Below are 16,887 nucleotides of genomic sequence, written 5' to 3'. Positions count from 1 at the left end.
TTCTTGCTTTTATTTCTTGTGCTATGGGAGTCCTGTTGAGGAAGTCTGGTCCTAAGCCGACATGTTGAAGATCTGGACCTACTTTTTCTTCTATAATCTGCAGGGTCTCTGGTCTGATTCCAAGGTCCTTAATCCATTTTGAGTTTAGTTTCGTGCACGGTGAGAGATATGGGTTTAGTTTCATTCTGTTGCATATGGATTTCCAATTCTCCCAGCACCATTTATTGAAGAGGCTATCTTTTCTCCATTGCATATTTTTGGCCCCTTTGTCTAGTATGAGAAAATTGTATGTATTTGGGTTTGTGTCCGTGTCCTCTTGACTTCATCTGCATATTCTGGCAAAGAACAATCCCCCTTAAGAAGATGTTAACACTTCATAATGAAATAAAGTTAACTACATTTTTAAAAAATATTTATAAATCATTTAAGAGTGTAGTTCTCAGGGCTGGGATATGAAAAAGAACCCCTTTCCAGCAGAATGGCCCTGGATTCAATGCCTAGCACCACCAAAAAACATAAAAAAGAAAAAGATTGTAGTCCTCCTATCTATGAAAACCCTATAGCAATCACATTAAGCTTAACCTTAAAACTTTCAGTGGCCTCTGGATAATATGAATGTCTTCATTCCTCCCATACACTATAATCAGTGTTTATGATGAGAATTTCCAAACCTATTTAGACCTTATTAGCAAGAAGGTTTTATGGTTGGTGTGTAACAGGATCTACAGCACCACAACACACACACACACACACACACACACACACACACACATTTAGTAATATAAGAAGAACTGGAATCAAAGTGAGCAAACCAAGGTTTTTAGTCTAGTGCTACAATTTACAATCACAGGAATTTCAGTTTCTTAATCTGCAAAACAAGGGGTTTTGCAAGCATTGGCTAATTTCCAAATTAACAAGGGACTTTAAAATCAACTGTTTCAAAACTGTGTTCTTTGGAATCCTGGGATAAACAGCACAGGGTAAGAGACAGGCCTCTTCCTCTACTTCCCAACTTACCCATCCCTCTACAGCCATATCTGTTCACATGAACACTGAAAATAATTTAACATGAAATTTCTAATATACGAGAAGTTACATTTTTCTTTTAAAATCATAAAGCAGTTATATAAACAAAGAGGATTGTTCAGCTCCACTGTAATCTTAACAATATAGCTTATGTTAACTAAACATAAAAACAAGTTTAAGTCAAAGTAGCAAATTATATAATGAATAGACTGCAAGATTAATGGAAGCATGATATGCATGGAAAAATACATTCCTAGAGTAAACCCATCTCTAAGGAACAAACTAGACAGACTTCACAAACTGAACCAGAGGCAGACATACTGGGTCAGTTCACAATCAAGTGAATGTCAACGGCTGGAACTGAATCAAAAGGACACGGCTCCCAGGAAAGACTTCTAATCATCTATCCATTATAAGCAAGTCTGTGGCACACCTTTACTTAAATGCTACCTTTATGGCTTATAGCCAAATAAAATACAAAAACAATCAAGAATATTTACTCTACAAAATTTACGTGTATACATGTAGAAAAATGAGTCAAAATTCAGAATGCATTTGTATTTATAAAAAGGCAAAACTTAAGATTCCTAGTATACTAACATATTGACAAAAAAAACCAATTTTTTTCTCTGAGAATGTTTGTCATTTGTGAAGACGTGATTAAAATGCTGCATTAACAATGGATATTCTCAAATCACAGTCTAAAGACTACTAATTACACAGCCATTCTAAATGACAGATGAAAAACTGCAAAAGGCCACTTCAAATGCCCTCCAATATTTTTCCATAGGATAAAACTTAAGTCAAACTTACCTAATGAACAACTTCAGCTGTTAAAATACTTTTCCCATTGAAGTCTGCCCATTATTTTAATTTCTAATCACTATGATTTCATTAATTCTTCAGACCCCTTCATGCCAGCCTCATCAAGAAAGAGCGTATGATATACAATATGAAGGAGTGCCAGAGTCACATGGGGAAGGGAGTAATGACAAAGTAATGACAAACAGTGACATGATGGTGACATCTAAAGGAATTTAGCCTGGCTCAAACCTGTGATAAGTTCATAAACTTTTACAATTTTAAACCTACTTTATTGTAGAAGTAAAGTTATACACAATGGTAAAATGCCTAGGTGAGCCTGCCAAAAAACAAAAACAAATCAATATTTAATTGGAAAGATCCAAAATTACATGGAGAATCTAACATGGAGGCAGAGTTCCATGGTAAAGCACCTGCCTAGAATGCATGAGGCCCTGGATTTGAACCTTAGAACCACAGGGAGGAAAAAATGTACTCAGAATCTCAATATGAGTAGGTGCCAGAACACAGATGATCCTGTAACTAACAAAGGCAGGGGGATCCATCCTTTTCAGACCCTATGCTACTAGGTCCACCTACAATTTTCAAGAATGGTAGTTCTCAAAAGTATGAGACCTTTCGTGAATCCCAAGACCCCTTCCAGGGGTCCAAAATGTCTAAACTATATCCATAATATTATTAAGATATTTGACTATTTCACAAGTCTCCCACGAGTGGAGTGTAGAGTTTTTCAAAGGGTATAGGACAGATGGCACTTCAACAGAATGAATACAGAAGCAGAAGTAAGATTTCAGCTATCTTTTATTCAGTTGAACATTAGAGAGACATGTGCCAGCCTATAATCCCAGCTACTTGGGAGGCTGAGGCAGGAGAATCATAGTTCAATGCCAGCCTCAGCAACTTAGTAAGATCCTGTTTCAACATTTAAACATTTAAAAACTGGCTGAGGAGGTAGCTCAGTGGTAGAGTGCTTGCCTAGCATACATGAGGGCCCTGAGTTCAAGCTAGGAGAAAGATTTGAAAAATGTAAAACAATGCTATTATTTTCACTATTTTTTTTTTTTGCTTTGGAAATTATTTTTCATACATAATGGATTATCGATATTCTTAATGAATTGAAAAATATTTCTAAAATTATCAGCTTAATTTCTAATGCAATAAATATAAATAGAACTCAAATAAGGGCTTTAGAATCCTCAGTAATTTAGATAAATAAAAAGGTTTCTGAGTTCAAAAGCCTGAAAAGCACAATTCTAGAAAATAAAGACAGGGCCTACTCTCCTTGAAGCCACTCATACAGTTAATGTTCAGAAGAGGCTTGGGGCAAAGACAGAAGCTCTTCCAGAAACATGAAAGATGATTTGGAAGCAAACTCTGAGACAGCAAAGGCAAGGCTCTGAGGGCAAGAGCAAACCCAGAAGGCAGCCTGGGGCCTTCTCTTCACCCGACCCTCACTGAGGAGTCGGAGCCAGGGGCGGGGGAAAGGTGGGTAGAGTGAGCCACAGGAGCTGAGGAGACGCAGCGTGCTGGAAAGAACAAAGGTGGGTAGAGTGAGCCACAGGAGCTGAGGAGACGCAGCGTGCTGGAAAGAACAGAGTGCAGAGAAGCAGTGCCAACTACCAGGCGCATTAGGTCCACAGAGAGAAACATGGGCGGAGGGTAACACTGCATGAACAAGTGACTGGACTTAAGCAGGCAGCAAGAAAGCTACAGATTTTCAACCAAGCAGAGGTAAAACTGAGTTCTAAGAACACTGCAGCTCTTAAAAACATTCACATCAAGAAGTGGAACATTAAAATATCTGTAAATGAAATTTTGCTATGATTAAAGATTTTAAACAGGAAAGAAATGAAACTTACCATGTTGTTTCTGCTTTGGGTTATACATTTTCCACCACCGAAAAATGATAAATCCATCTTGAATTCTAAGCACATGACAAAAATAAGAACAATTTACTTAACTAATTTCTTAATTAGGTAGGCAACTGAAAACAAACAAAAAACAAAATTCTCAAAAGGGCACTAATATACATAAATATACATCTTTTTTCAGAACTAAGAGCTACAAAGTATTTTATAGCTTTCCATTTAAAAAAGGAAGGAATTCTTTTGAAAATTCTTAATTGGCAAAACTTATATATATTTATCATGTATGTGTTTTGTAATATTAGATTGTTCTAATTGGGTAATGCTGTGCTGTACGTTATACGTAACAGAAAAATGTGCTAACAAATAATTTTATTTTAAATAATATTTTTTAAATATAAAAATTAAATAGATAAGTCAAACTTTAAAAGGGGATATTAGATTAGCACACTAAGGGGAAACTTTTAAAAAGATACTTCTTCATTTCTATAAGTGATCTGTCATCTTGTATTTACTCATATTCTTTTTTACTTCTGATTTGGAAATATTTTAGAATAGCACAGAAGTTGCTTCCTACAGCTTTACGTGAGGCAAGAGTGTTGCCAAATCCTAGCACCTCTCAACTAACGCCAAATTTTGAATTTCTAAGTAACAAATATTAAGAGAAACAAAAAGGATGCAAGCTTTTCTTCAAGGCTTATAGAAGAGGAGACTGCAAACATCATAATTTCCTCTTACATTCTGATTTGTATTTCTTCAGAGTTGCTAACAAATACTAAATAATTCTATAAGCTTATCTCTAAAAAGGAGCTAAAAGTGGATGAGATGTTGATGATGAATGTTGATAATGGATGATCAATGCCCTGGACTTTATATTACAAATAACCACCAAGAATCTACACCAGAAACGGTGAGGTAGCTGGGTGTGGTGGCGCAAGCCTATAATCCCAGCAGCTCCAGAGGTTGAGGCAGGACAGTGAGTTCAAAGCCAGCCTCTGCAACTTAGTAAGGCCCTAACCAACTCAGGGAGAGCCTGTCTCTAAATAAAATATAGCTAAATTAATCTACTGACAAAAACATTTTAAAAGATCAATTCACCAAGTATGAATTTTTGAGATGGAGGTCTTAGTTGCCTAGGCTGCTCTCAATCTCCTGGGCTCAAATGAGCCTCCTGCCTCAGCCCTTTGAGCAGCTGGGACTACAGGCACACACCAGTATACCCAACTCAAGAAAATGACTTTATGGCTGACTTGAACAAGTCATAGTAAATAAACACCTTAATCAGAACATTTTTACAATATTTCATGTTTGAGTACTTTTTAAATTGTTACCTAATAGACATGTCTTCTGTAATATAATAGATTTCACGAACCATGACTTTTCCAGAAAGAACAGAGAAAGAGAAGGAACCTGTTGTAGGAGAAAGTAACAGTAATTAATATAATTGTTTTATATTGTAACTCTTATATATGATGAAGCACCTAAAGCTTACTTAAGCATACAAATTAACCAATAATCTCTTCACACTCTGCTCTCATCCTTAGAGAACTGCAGACTGTCTATTATTATCAGTTATTTACAAGACCAGGATACACCCTGACAGCCTCACAAAGGCAAGGAGCCCATCCTACTCCAGGTCAGTCCCCAGCACGCACTCCATCCACCAATCCCAAGTCAATTAATTCAGCCTATTTACAGTTTACTTTTTCTTCTTTTTTAGTCAGTGTGCCGTGGACTCACCCGATGATGGCACCTACCATGCCACATCCATGTATGCGTATTAGAAATCTCCATCAGATTCATTCCACTGCTCTTCCCTTTCCCTATCCCTTCTTTCTTCTCCTCAATCCCCTTCATCTACTCTACTGGTCCTTCCTCTATTTTTGATGAAATTCCCTCTTCCCCTTTGTTTTTGTTTTCTTTTTTTAATTCCCTCCTCCCCTTATTTTGAATTAGCTTCTATATATTAGAGAAAACATTCAACCCTTGACTTTTAGGAACTGGCTTGTTTCACTTGGCATGATAGTCTCCAGTTCCATCCATTTACCAGCAAATGCCATAATGCCATTCTTCTTTATGGCTGAATAGTACTCCACAGTGTGTGTGTGTGTGTGTGTGTGTGTGTGTGTGTACCACATTTTCTTTATCCATTCATCTGTTGAAGAGTACCTAGATTGACTACATAGCTTGGCTATTATCAATTGTGCTGCCATAAACATTGATGTGGCTGCATCACTGTAATACACTGATTTTAAATCTTTTGGATATATACTGAGGAGTGGGATAGCTGGATCATATGGTGGTTCCATTCCTAGTTTTTTGAGGAATCTCCATACTGCTTTCCAGAGTAGTTAAACTAATTTGCAGGCCCACCAGCAAAGTGCAAGTGTACCTTTCCCCCACAAACTCACCAGTATTTATTGTTATTCATATTCTTGATAATTGTCATTCTGACATTCTGAGTAAAATGAAATCTTAGTGTAAATTTGATTTGCATTCCCGACTGCTCTCTAGCAAGAGATGTTGAACATTTTTTCCATATATTTGTTGGCCAATTGTATTTCTTCTTTTGAGAAATGTCTGTTTAATTCTTTTGCCCATTTATTGACTGGGTTATGTTTTTGTTTTTTTGCTCTGTTTTGCTTTTGGTGCTAAGTTTTTTCAGTTCTTTGTATATTCTGAATATTAATTGCCCGAGGAGCAAGTGGCAAAGATCTTCTCCATTCTGTAGGCTCTCTCTTCACGCTCATTCCCTTTGCTATGCAAAAGTTTTTTAATTTGATGACATTCCACTTGCTGATTTTTTAATTTTACTTCTTACACTTTAGGAGTCCTGTTAAGGAAGTCACTTCCTATGCCAACATTGGAGTATTAGGCCTACATTTTCTTCCAGCAGTTGCAGGGTTTCTGGTCTAATTCCTAAGTCTGTTTTATTTTTTTAATATTTTTTGTTGTAGATGGACATGATACCTCTATTTTATTTATTTTTATGTGGTGCTGAGGATCGAATCCAGTGCTTCCCACATGCTAGGCATTCTACCACTGAGCTACAGTCCCAGCCCTAATTCCTAAGTTTTGACTTCCATTATTCTTTGACCATTTTAACAAAAAATGTCACACGTATCATTACAATTAACTGAGCAACTAACCACCACATGAGGAAATTGGTTTAAGTAGGTACTTTATGTGGCTAATTCCCTTAAATATATGTACTCAGTCATTAAAACCAAAGCAGTAAATAATTCACCATCCATCAATTTCCATCATTGCAGGAACCAAATTAATGAAAGATGACTTACGTTTGAAAGGAGTTTTACTTATTTCTACTGAGAAGTATTCAAATATAAGTAAGGTAAGAATGGCCCTATCCAGTCAGCCCTCCGCCCATTTTTCCACTTTTCCTAATACATTCTCCTATCTACCCACAAACTTTCTATCACTAGGTGGTCAGAAATTAAGCTAATAAAGCAGGGCACAAAATGAAATACACAGGATGATCTCAACTTATATGTATTTTTAAAGTATGAGTTACTTTTTTAAAAAATAACAACATTGAACATCCAAAATTTTCTCTGGAAGGTAGACTTCTCTAAGAAATTCTATGGTACTAAGGATTGAACCCAGGGCCCTTGAGCATGCTAGGCAAGTACCCTCAGCCCTATTTGTATTTTATTTTGAGATAGGATCTTGTTAAATTGCCCAGGCTGACCTCAAACTACCAATCCTACTGCCTCAGCCTCTGGCATTGCTGGGATTGGGTATGTACCACACACCTGGCTCTGTGTTGTATATATATCTAAACTTTTATTTTTTTCAGTTGTAGATGGAACATAATACTTTTATTTATTTATTTTTATGTGGTGCTAAGGATTGAACCCAGTGCCTCACATGTGCTAGGCAAGCACTTTACCACTGAGCTACAGCCCCAGTTCCTAAACTTTTAAAATACTTTTAATGAGCATCTTTTATAAGTTAAAGAAAAATTAAAAAGTTGCTATTCAAGCACTATAAAAAATAAGAATGGGGTAAAAGACAATAACCAAATGGTAGTTCAACTCTAGGAATGCTGCATGAGAGAGAAGTCCAGTTAGATTATTTTAGCCTTCATGAAAAAAGGTTAAGCTGGTAAGTGTTTATGAAATAAAAATTTATAATATACATCTTCTGTGGAAGAAAAAAATTGTGTTAGACAAACTTACCAATATGGATATAGCCATGCTTGTACAATCTGTTAAGAACCAGTGTTAAAATAAGACCAACATTCCGAGAATTATAATATGTGAGATAAATAATCCATCCACAGGACAAAATAGTGGCTGTTGGGAGGAAAAGAACAAAAACAAAAACAACAGAAATGGTAAAACTTACTTCCATATAGTAATCTATTCTCTTAAAATTTAGCACCTGGAATTTTAAAACTAGAGGTTGATTCTACCTTATTCAACTTTCCTCTAGAGATCTTTTCAGCCATTAACTAAAAAAACAGTTCCCAAACAGATAAGTTAAACCAGGTTCAAGTATATCTTTCTTTTTTTTTTTTCCCCCTCCCTGTTTACTTTTTCATTGCTTTGCTCTGTTTTAGTTGCTAAACATGTAATGATGTTCTGGAAAGAGAAAGTCCATATGTGTTAACATCTGGAAAAACAGCCACCTCTATTAAGCAAAATGCTCACACATAATTTTATTCCTAAGTTATTTCCCAAAACAGGCTACAATCACTTGAAAAAGAAAGAAAACTGAAGATTTATTTTTTTTAGGTCAGGGACAAGTCACTGTTTTTTTAAATCGGCACTCTCTGCTTTAAAAAACAGAAAAGTTGGAATTTTCATCTAAAGGCACATATATCAACAGATCACCTTATACTAGATATTTTGCTGTAATTTTTGCTGTAACAGTAAACTACTTCTGATGGATACCATCTAATAAGTTACAATAAATGATATTCAAATTTGACTAGTTTTTTATGAAAAGTTTAGTCACCTATAAAATGTGTATTTCCAAAAAGAGTTCATGAATATACAAAAATATACGTGATATATAAAAATATACTTTAATATACAAAAAGCAAAGCACAAGAATTTTGTTTTGATAATCAATATTCCTTTACTTGTCCTTTATAAAACTATGTAACTATTTTCTGTAACTGGAAAAAATAATTTAAGGTTATCATGTGTAACCTCTTAGCAATATAACATGAAGTTCTTAACTTTTTAAAAATTATGTGAAAAGGCATTCACAGGAGTCATAAAAAAATGTAACAATTCTCAGGGTAACAATTTTGTTGTAGCAGGTTACTATAATCTGCCCAAAAAATTATTCCTAAAAACTCTTATAGTTATTTTAATGCTATGCTATTGGGTTTTAAGTTTAAAGTTATTTTGAACAAATTTTTACTGTAAATCACTGTTTCCATGGCAGGTTGTTACAGGCCCTTCATAAATACAGAAGGCATCTGCTGAGAAATATGCTTTTCATACTGCACATCCTGGGCACTGTGGCCTGTTTGCTCTAGCATGCCATCAACATCACAAGGCCCCTAGTAGATCACAAGGAATTAAAAATAATAACTCAATGCTGCTGTTTATTGCAATCATGGTTTTCTCCTTAAAGAAAGGTGGTATAGAATAGAAAAAGAGATCCTCAGTGATACAAAGGGGATGGATAAGAAATATGGAAGAATTCTGTCCTTACTTAAACCAGAAGCTAACCTCCAACACTGCTTTTATGAAGTTCTATTCCATACTAATATTTGGTATTTCACTTTACACTTTTAATTCCCTTTAATAATTTACAAGAATTCAAATGCGTCAAATAGAAAATGGTAGCAGTCACCATGAAGTGTTATATATCCTTCTACAAATACTGCAGCTTGGCCCACAGCCCCACGCCAGCCCTTCTGCTGTCCTCAGAGAAAGACAGCTGGGCAGTTTAAGGTCGGCAGGCCTTAACTGCCCAACACGTCTAAGGAAAAGAAAACCTACCTTCATACTACTGCAGCATGTCTGTGCCTTCGGACACACAAGGTCACCACCCTCACTTGCCTACCTCACCCTTCCCATTTTCCTCTCTACATTCCAATTCCTAAGCCAAAGTTAAAATCAAATATCCCTCTTTAATGAAAACTTCCTGGGCAATAACAGCCTATGGTAATCACTCCCTTTCCTGCTATTATTTCTGTATATCTTCCTCTCATTCCTTCATAATCATTCACTCATATTCCCCTTCCTCTCCTCTCCTGCCATTTAATTATATGCTGTTTTGAACTATCTGCATACACCTAGAAAACTTCTAGGATATCAAACAAAAAGTATAAACAGCAGAGCCTACTGCAAAATACATAGGAGTGAGAATACATATTAAAAGATGAAACAGGCTACTCTACAGTAAAACATGCTACTCTACAGTAAAACCACACTGGTCATGAGGATTTATTACTTTTACAATTAAACAAATGAAAGTGTGTGTGTGTGTGTGTGTTGAGTACAGGTGATCTGAAACAGGAAAAGGAAACTACGTGCAATGTCTCTTTCCTGAAAAGGAGGAACCTGAGAAAGCCTTTCCAAAGAGGTTTGCAGAGCAAATATTCAAGAAACACAGACAGATCAAAATCTTTTACTAAAAATAAAGAAACGGTGTTGTAGTATCCCAACTTCAGTTAACCACTGCTTAAAATATAGTAGTTCTTAAACCATATGTAAACCAATAAAGCACAAGAAAATATCTTCTACTTACCAACAAGGAGCCAAACAACATTGGAATTGTGTTCTGTAAGAAAATCTTCTAACTGAGTGATACTAGGGACAATACTGTCATTTTTCCTTTGGTCCATCACTGAAGCTTTTCCAGAATAACATCTAAAGACCTAAAAGAGGTCAAAGGTTAAATTTAGAATCAAATTTTTTAAATTCCCAGAGAATCATATCAAGGGGAGGTGAATTTAATATTAAATCAATTTATTTATTTAAATAATGAGAATGTGAAAATACAATAAACAAAATGTCTACATTTCAATCTAAAATATAAGACAACTGATCAAATTTGTAACATCCTCATTTTACCATTCTAAATATGAGTGCAGACTAAGGGACATGATTATTCTTAAATCTAATAGGAAATATCTATCTTAACAATAAGAGAGGAGTAAATGTTAATCATGTGCAGTATATACAAGTACAGTCTTGTCCCAAAAGCTGCCAATTACTAATTATATTTGTATAATAAGTTAGATAAATCCCTCTTAATTTCCATCATTTCTGTGTAATTCACTATTGCATGGGGAAATCATCTTCCCAGTTCAGATTCACTCTGGGTAGAATATGAACCGTGAGCAGATCTCCTGCTATCAGATGCTTAGGATAAACTACAATATACTATCAAACTGTGACCAGATATGACAAATGTGTAAATATACACACATGTGTATATTATACACACACACACACACACACACACACACACACACACGCAAGCAGGATGAGAATATTTGGATGTACCAGGAAAGAACTAAAAGGAGTAAAGCTCTTATGCTCATACTATAGTAACATGACTAAACCAACCTACCTGTAACAAAATTATCTTATAATAAATCAGAAAAGAGGGAAAAACTAGATTTAATCATAAAGAGAGCTACACAGTTAATAATCTTTTAAGACTAAGTGAAATAGGTGATTTTTATAGAAAAATAGATTTTTTTCTGGATGCAGAAGAATGGGTGAGGACAATGTTCTCATTGACACTCAGCACAGTTGACAAGTGTCAACTTTTATTTTCTGTTTATTCACAATTCAGTTTGGGGAGATTAGAGAATAAGTTAAAAACTGGATGAGACAACACTGCCAAATACCATATGCAACAAATAGCAATGTTCCATATTTACGCATTGCCAAAATCTTAGTATGACTTATAGAGGCAAATTAAACACCTTTTCAAAACATAAGAACTCAACAACAAAAAGCTTACTAGTAATAGTGGTATGAAAAATTAAGAGGCAAAAAAGCTACAGAAGGGGTGGGGATATAGCTCAGTCGGTAGGGTGCCTGCCTAGCACAAGGCCCTGGGGCTTCAATCCCCAGCAACATAAAAAGAAAAAAAGCTACAGAAATTTAAGAATGTTTTCATTTTTTAATAATCCTTTTTATCCTACAGTGTAAAGCTCAGTAAAATATGTTTTCATATTTTTCAAAGCTTTGAAAAGTCTGTCAACCAGTTCCCTTAAAATTTGGGGGCTCGCCTTACAACATGAGCTGCTTCTTTCATTCTTTTTAAACAAAAGTAAAAAATTTTAAAGGGAGAAGATACTTTAAAGACAAGCTACCAACAAATATTCACATACTTTATGATGGTTTGGACATTATAAAATAAGTCCTCTCACACATACTTTGAACGCCCTAAGGACTGCGTGGTCAGCACAGCATGAGAGTGAAAAGCCATGGACCCCAGGGGTGCTGAGTGAGGGAGGCGGGAGTCCCGGCAGTCGAGTCTCCACATAAAAAGGGCATCTGCTTCAAACCCAGAAAGGGGTGATCTCCCCACCAAAGGGGTTCAGAGTCCTCATCCAAACTCACCACCAAATACCAGTACACCATCTCACAGCCAAAAGGAACATGTTCAGGCTGCAAGGACAGAACCCTGTAGTATCACAATTTTAACCAACATTTTTCCAACTATTTGATTCATGCAAAGTCTTTAAGAGAAATCAACCCATAAAAGGCTTAATATTTAAAAGAACATACTTTCAGAATTGGTTCATATTCCTGAAGGCCCTCAAGCAAGAGGAGCATATTCTGGCATAAGGAGGACCCAGAGAGCTCTGCTTCCTAGTGGCCACATCCTTCTGTCATGATGTGCTGCCTCACCTCCTAAGTGCTCAGCCACATTTAATGGTGCCTGAACAGCTGTCTAGGAAAAGCAACTGAAGACGGATACAAGAAACCACTGCACAATCTTCCAGGAGCAAATGGTGAACAGAGAAGAAATGCTTGCTTCTTCTTCCTCTACCCTTCCTGAACAGTTCAGTCTAAAAGCTGTAAGTGAAGTGGAGCAAAGCACACATCTGTTCATGGGGAAGAGGGAGACTTAGTGGCCCAGTATGGGATGTCCCAACTTCGAAGGGTAGATTAAGTATCCACTTCTGTGGATGGGCTTGTGGCAGAGGCAGCAACTCAGGGTGTCAAGTCTAGAGCAGGAAGAGAAGGGCACACCTGCAGGAGAGAGGCCAGGTGCAGGTGCTGGAGCCTGAGTGGAAGGAAGGCATACCCAGCAGGAGACAGAGGCAAGGAGAAGCAGTCCAGCTCGAGCTCATGGAAGCCAAGAAGAGGGAGTCTCAGCAGTGTTCTCCGTAAGAGCATGCACACACAAAGGGTGCCTGATGCCATGTGTCAGCATCCAGGAGGAAGGCATCAAACCTGAAAGGCACACAGAGGGCTTCCAGAGAGGAAAGCAATCTGAGCAGGGTGTGTAGGAGCAGGAGAACAAGTAGGAGGAAGGCCTCCACCTGGAAGATGGCCCAGAAAGTGGGGAGGAGGGTTAGTGGACAGGTATATGAAGGACAATGGGGTCAAGTTTCTCCTTTTGCAGGATACATAAAGGAAGAGAATCTGAAGGAAGCTTGGAGGGTGGATAAGAAGTGGAGCGATGGTTTTCAATATAAACAAACATAGAAATAAGCAACAGAGTTGGGAATCTATGTGTATATAGGCGTGTTCACTAACCGGTGTACATAACAGTGACACCCCAGTAAAAATGACAACGAACTTGGCTTCTACAACCTACACTACTGAGAGGTATCATGGCTGCCTGAAGAATGGCTGACAACTAAGGCAGGGGAGTGAAGAGGAGCCTTGTTTTCAAAAAGCTAAGAACTGTTTCAAGAATGAGAGGAACATGTGAAAGGGACACAGCCAGTTTTGAGAGACTCCCAAGCACAAAATCCGGGACAACTTACACATAAATCAAAGAAATGGATTACAATCCCTTTAATACAACAGAAATCACAAATCCATACCAACATTCAAAATCAAGTCAATACTGAATGGCAACAGGAGAGTCATCACCTCAAGAGAATTCTCTCCAAAATACTTACTAATGCAAAGGGGAAGAGCTCTGAGAAAGCCAGAGTTAATTAAGCAATCAAAGTAAGAACCATCAGTAACAGGACACATCAAAACTGGGCCTTGTGACAGAATGGCTCCACTTCTGTGGTATTTATGCAGAGCCTGCCTGTGACCTGGATCTCACCTATCTCCTGAGAGATTACAATCAATAGGTTTTACTCATCTTTGTATTCACAATGCTAATGGCTTTTTTTAACACAGTCACTGTATTCAAGTATATCATTTTAAATGCTACTTTAGCTATTATTTAAGAAAATAACTAATATGTTATGAAACATGTGCTATCGATATTTTTGATTCAACTATGTCTTCTTTATTCTTCCTTAGATCAATGTTCATTTCAAAACTGCTCTCTAGCATTAGAAAAGGAATTTGGCAATTGTTATTTTTAGCATGAAAATGTTAAGCAATTGAATCAAACATGGTAAAAACTACAGGTTTATCAAACTTCCTAATTTACCACCACTGCTACTGCCACCATTTTATGAAATATCTTTCCAGGTGGTCAAGGGGTACTGCTATAGTCAAGACAGGAGAAATAAATTCTGTTGTTCTACTGAACCACAGGATGACTATAGATAATAACATGCTATATTCCAAAAAACCTAGAAGAAAGGATTTCGAATGATTTCACTCAAAGAATGGCAAATGTTTAAGGAGATAAATGTGTTTAAATGTGATTTGAATATTGTACAACATATACATGTAAGGAAACTTCACATGGTAACCCACAAGATGTACAATTTTTACGTACTGAAACATTCATTACATTTTATGTACTGAAACATGTAAAGAAACATTCTTTTTCAAAATGAATTACCCACAAAGTTCTAGAAAACATTATCTTATTTCTCTCCCACTGGATAAAAGAAATAAAAATATCTAACAACTACTACTTGCAATCAACAAACTTTTAGAGAACTTTGAATATTTATTTGGCCCTTCAAAAAAGGCAGACCAAGCTAATATAAAAATCAATAAGGAAAATACACATAATCTAATAGAAAAATGAGTAAAATGTATAAACAAGTAATTCTCAAAGAAAGACACTAACATCATTAGTGATTAGAGATAAATGCCATTTGTCATCCATCAAGGAACGAAGCAAAAGACTGCAAACAACTATGCTGACAGCTGTTTAGGAAAACAGGCACTCACACAGAGCTGATGAGAAGAAAATGGTCTTGGTGAGGCCTGTGAGGGGTGCTGGGGATCAAACCCAGGGCCTTGCAATGCTAGGCAAAGGCTCTTCCACTGAGCTACACCCCACCACTCAAGTGGTAAGTCTTTCAGAAGATACTATAAAAACTACAAATGTGCAAACATGTTTTGTCTGGGACATTTTAATTCTGCAACTCCATTCCTCAAAAGTATTTCCTCAGGCACAAAGACATTTTCTCAAGGACCATCACAGCAGCATTATACATAATGAACTGAGAAACCGGGGAAGAAATATCAATAAGAAAATAGTTAAGACTTCCAACTTAACTAGGACACGTCTGGGATGAAAGCAACCGGAGCAAGCGGAGAAGCGAGATACAGTGTCCCACTTCTGTTTCTAAAAAACCCAGCTCACAGTTGTGCATTATGTAGAGTATGTTTTACATATAATATGCCATTTGTTGGTACTGGTGATTGAACTCAGGGGTACTCGACCACTGAACCACATCTCCAGCCCTATTTTATATTTTATTTGGAGACATGGTCTCACTGAGTTGCTTAGCACCTTGCTTTTGCTAAGGCTGGCTTTAAACTTGAGATTCTCCTGCCTCAGCCTCCAGAGCTGCTGGGATTACAGGTATGAGCCACCACGCCCAACTATATGTCTCTTTTAATCTACCAAGACATTAGCAAAGTCAAGCAAGAAGTCAACTCTGGGAGGAACAGTGGGAGGGGGCTTTAGGGAAAGAAGCAGTCATGAAGCAGGACTTTCTATTGTTGACATAGGTTCTGTTCAACTGTTTTACAACTGGCATGTAATAGTTCTACAATTCAAAAAGAAAAAGGGAGCATGGGGGCTGGAGGATAAGACAAGACAGTTGGAAAAAGGGCTTTTTTTTTTTTTCTTTTTTTTAAACCCAAGCATACATCTCTTGGCCTCTCCTTACAACCATGCCAAGGAATAGGTGTCTCCCAATCCAAAAATTCCACCCTGGTTATCTGTCACTCTACCATCATACCCTTCTTCGGTTCTTAAATAACTGTCTTTAAAAAAAAAAAATGAAGGGCTGGGGATGTGGCTCAGTGGTAGTGGCAAAGCACTTGCATGCATAAGGCCCTAGATTTGATCCCCAGCACTGCGTGAGGGGAAAAAAGAAACAGAAAATACTCATTGAGCAATATCAAGCCCAGTCTTTGTCACATAACCTGGAAAAAAAAATCAATCAAACTTTAGCAAGAATTACTCTCTATGACAGCAACACAGGAAGCTGAGACAGGAGAATAACAGTGTAAGGCCAGCCTGGACAATTTAGCCTCAAAATTTTACAAAAGGCTGGGATGTAGTTCAGTGGTGAAACACCTGCTTATCATGCCTGAGGCTCTGGTTCAATACCCAGGACTGAAAAAAAAAATTATTTTACATGCTGGCCTTGATTGTATGAATGGACAGAAGCATGCCTTCTCTTTGTAGCATGCATGAGGAGAACACTGCTACAAAGAAGGCAAAGGACACCAGGAGGGAAGCCTGGAGGAAGGGAAAGAGAAGAGATCCTGCTTCATGCTGCACTATTCCAGAGGATCCCACTGTTTGGATTAAAAGCATGGACTATATACTGAATAACCTGGATTCAAGAAGCTGACATTACAGCTGTGTGACTGTGAGCAAAATGCCTAACATCTCTGTGCTGTTTCCTTGTGTATAAAATGAGGACATGAATAGCACCTACTTCACAAAGCTCGTTTGGGGACCTGATGAGCTCACTCACATACACAAGTCATTTAGAACTCTGTCTGGCACATCACAGTGTAAATGTCTGCCCAGGGCAGCCAATGCTATTGTGCCCTGTTGGATAGCACTGGAGGCTGGCATCCCCAACCCAGGGAGACTGCATTATCAACAC

The 16,887-nt window shown here is 37.2% G+C and overlaps 1 protein-coding gene across 1 annotated transcript in view; it reads right to left on the bottom strand.

The window, feature by feature from the left end:
- Window positions 1-16,887, bottom strand: part of Bltp1 (bridge-like lipid transfer protein family member 1) — a 191,499-nt gene that overhangs the window by 164,117 nt on the left and 10,495 nt on the right. The window contains 4 exon segments of the mRNA XM_047567624.1: window positions 3,708-3,772; window positions 5,045-5,123; window positions 7,913-8,029; window positions 10,446-10,575. Coding sequence (XP_047423580.1) covers window positions 3,708-3,772; window positions 5,045-5,123; window positions 7,913-8,029; window positions 10,446-10,542 — 358 coding nt within the window. The 5' untranslated portion in view covers window positions 10,543-10,575.

This window comes from Sciurus carolinensis, chromosome 10 (assembly GCF_902686445.1).
Source record: "Sciurus carolinensis chromosome 10, mSciCar1.2, whole genome shotgun sequence".
In the NCBI taxonomy this organism is placed as follows: domain Eukaryota; kingdom Metazoa; phylum Chordata; class Mammalia; order Rodentia; family Sciuridae; genus Sciurus; species Sciurus carolinensis.
This window is presented reverse-complemented; position numbering and strand designations above follow the sequence as displayed.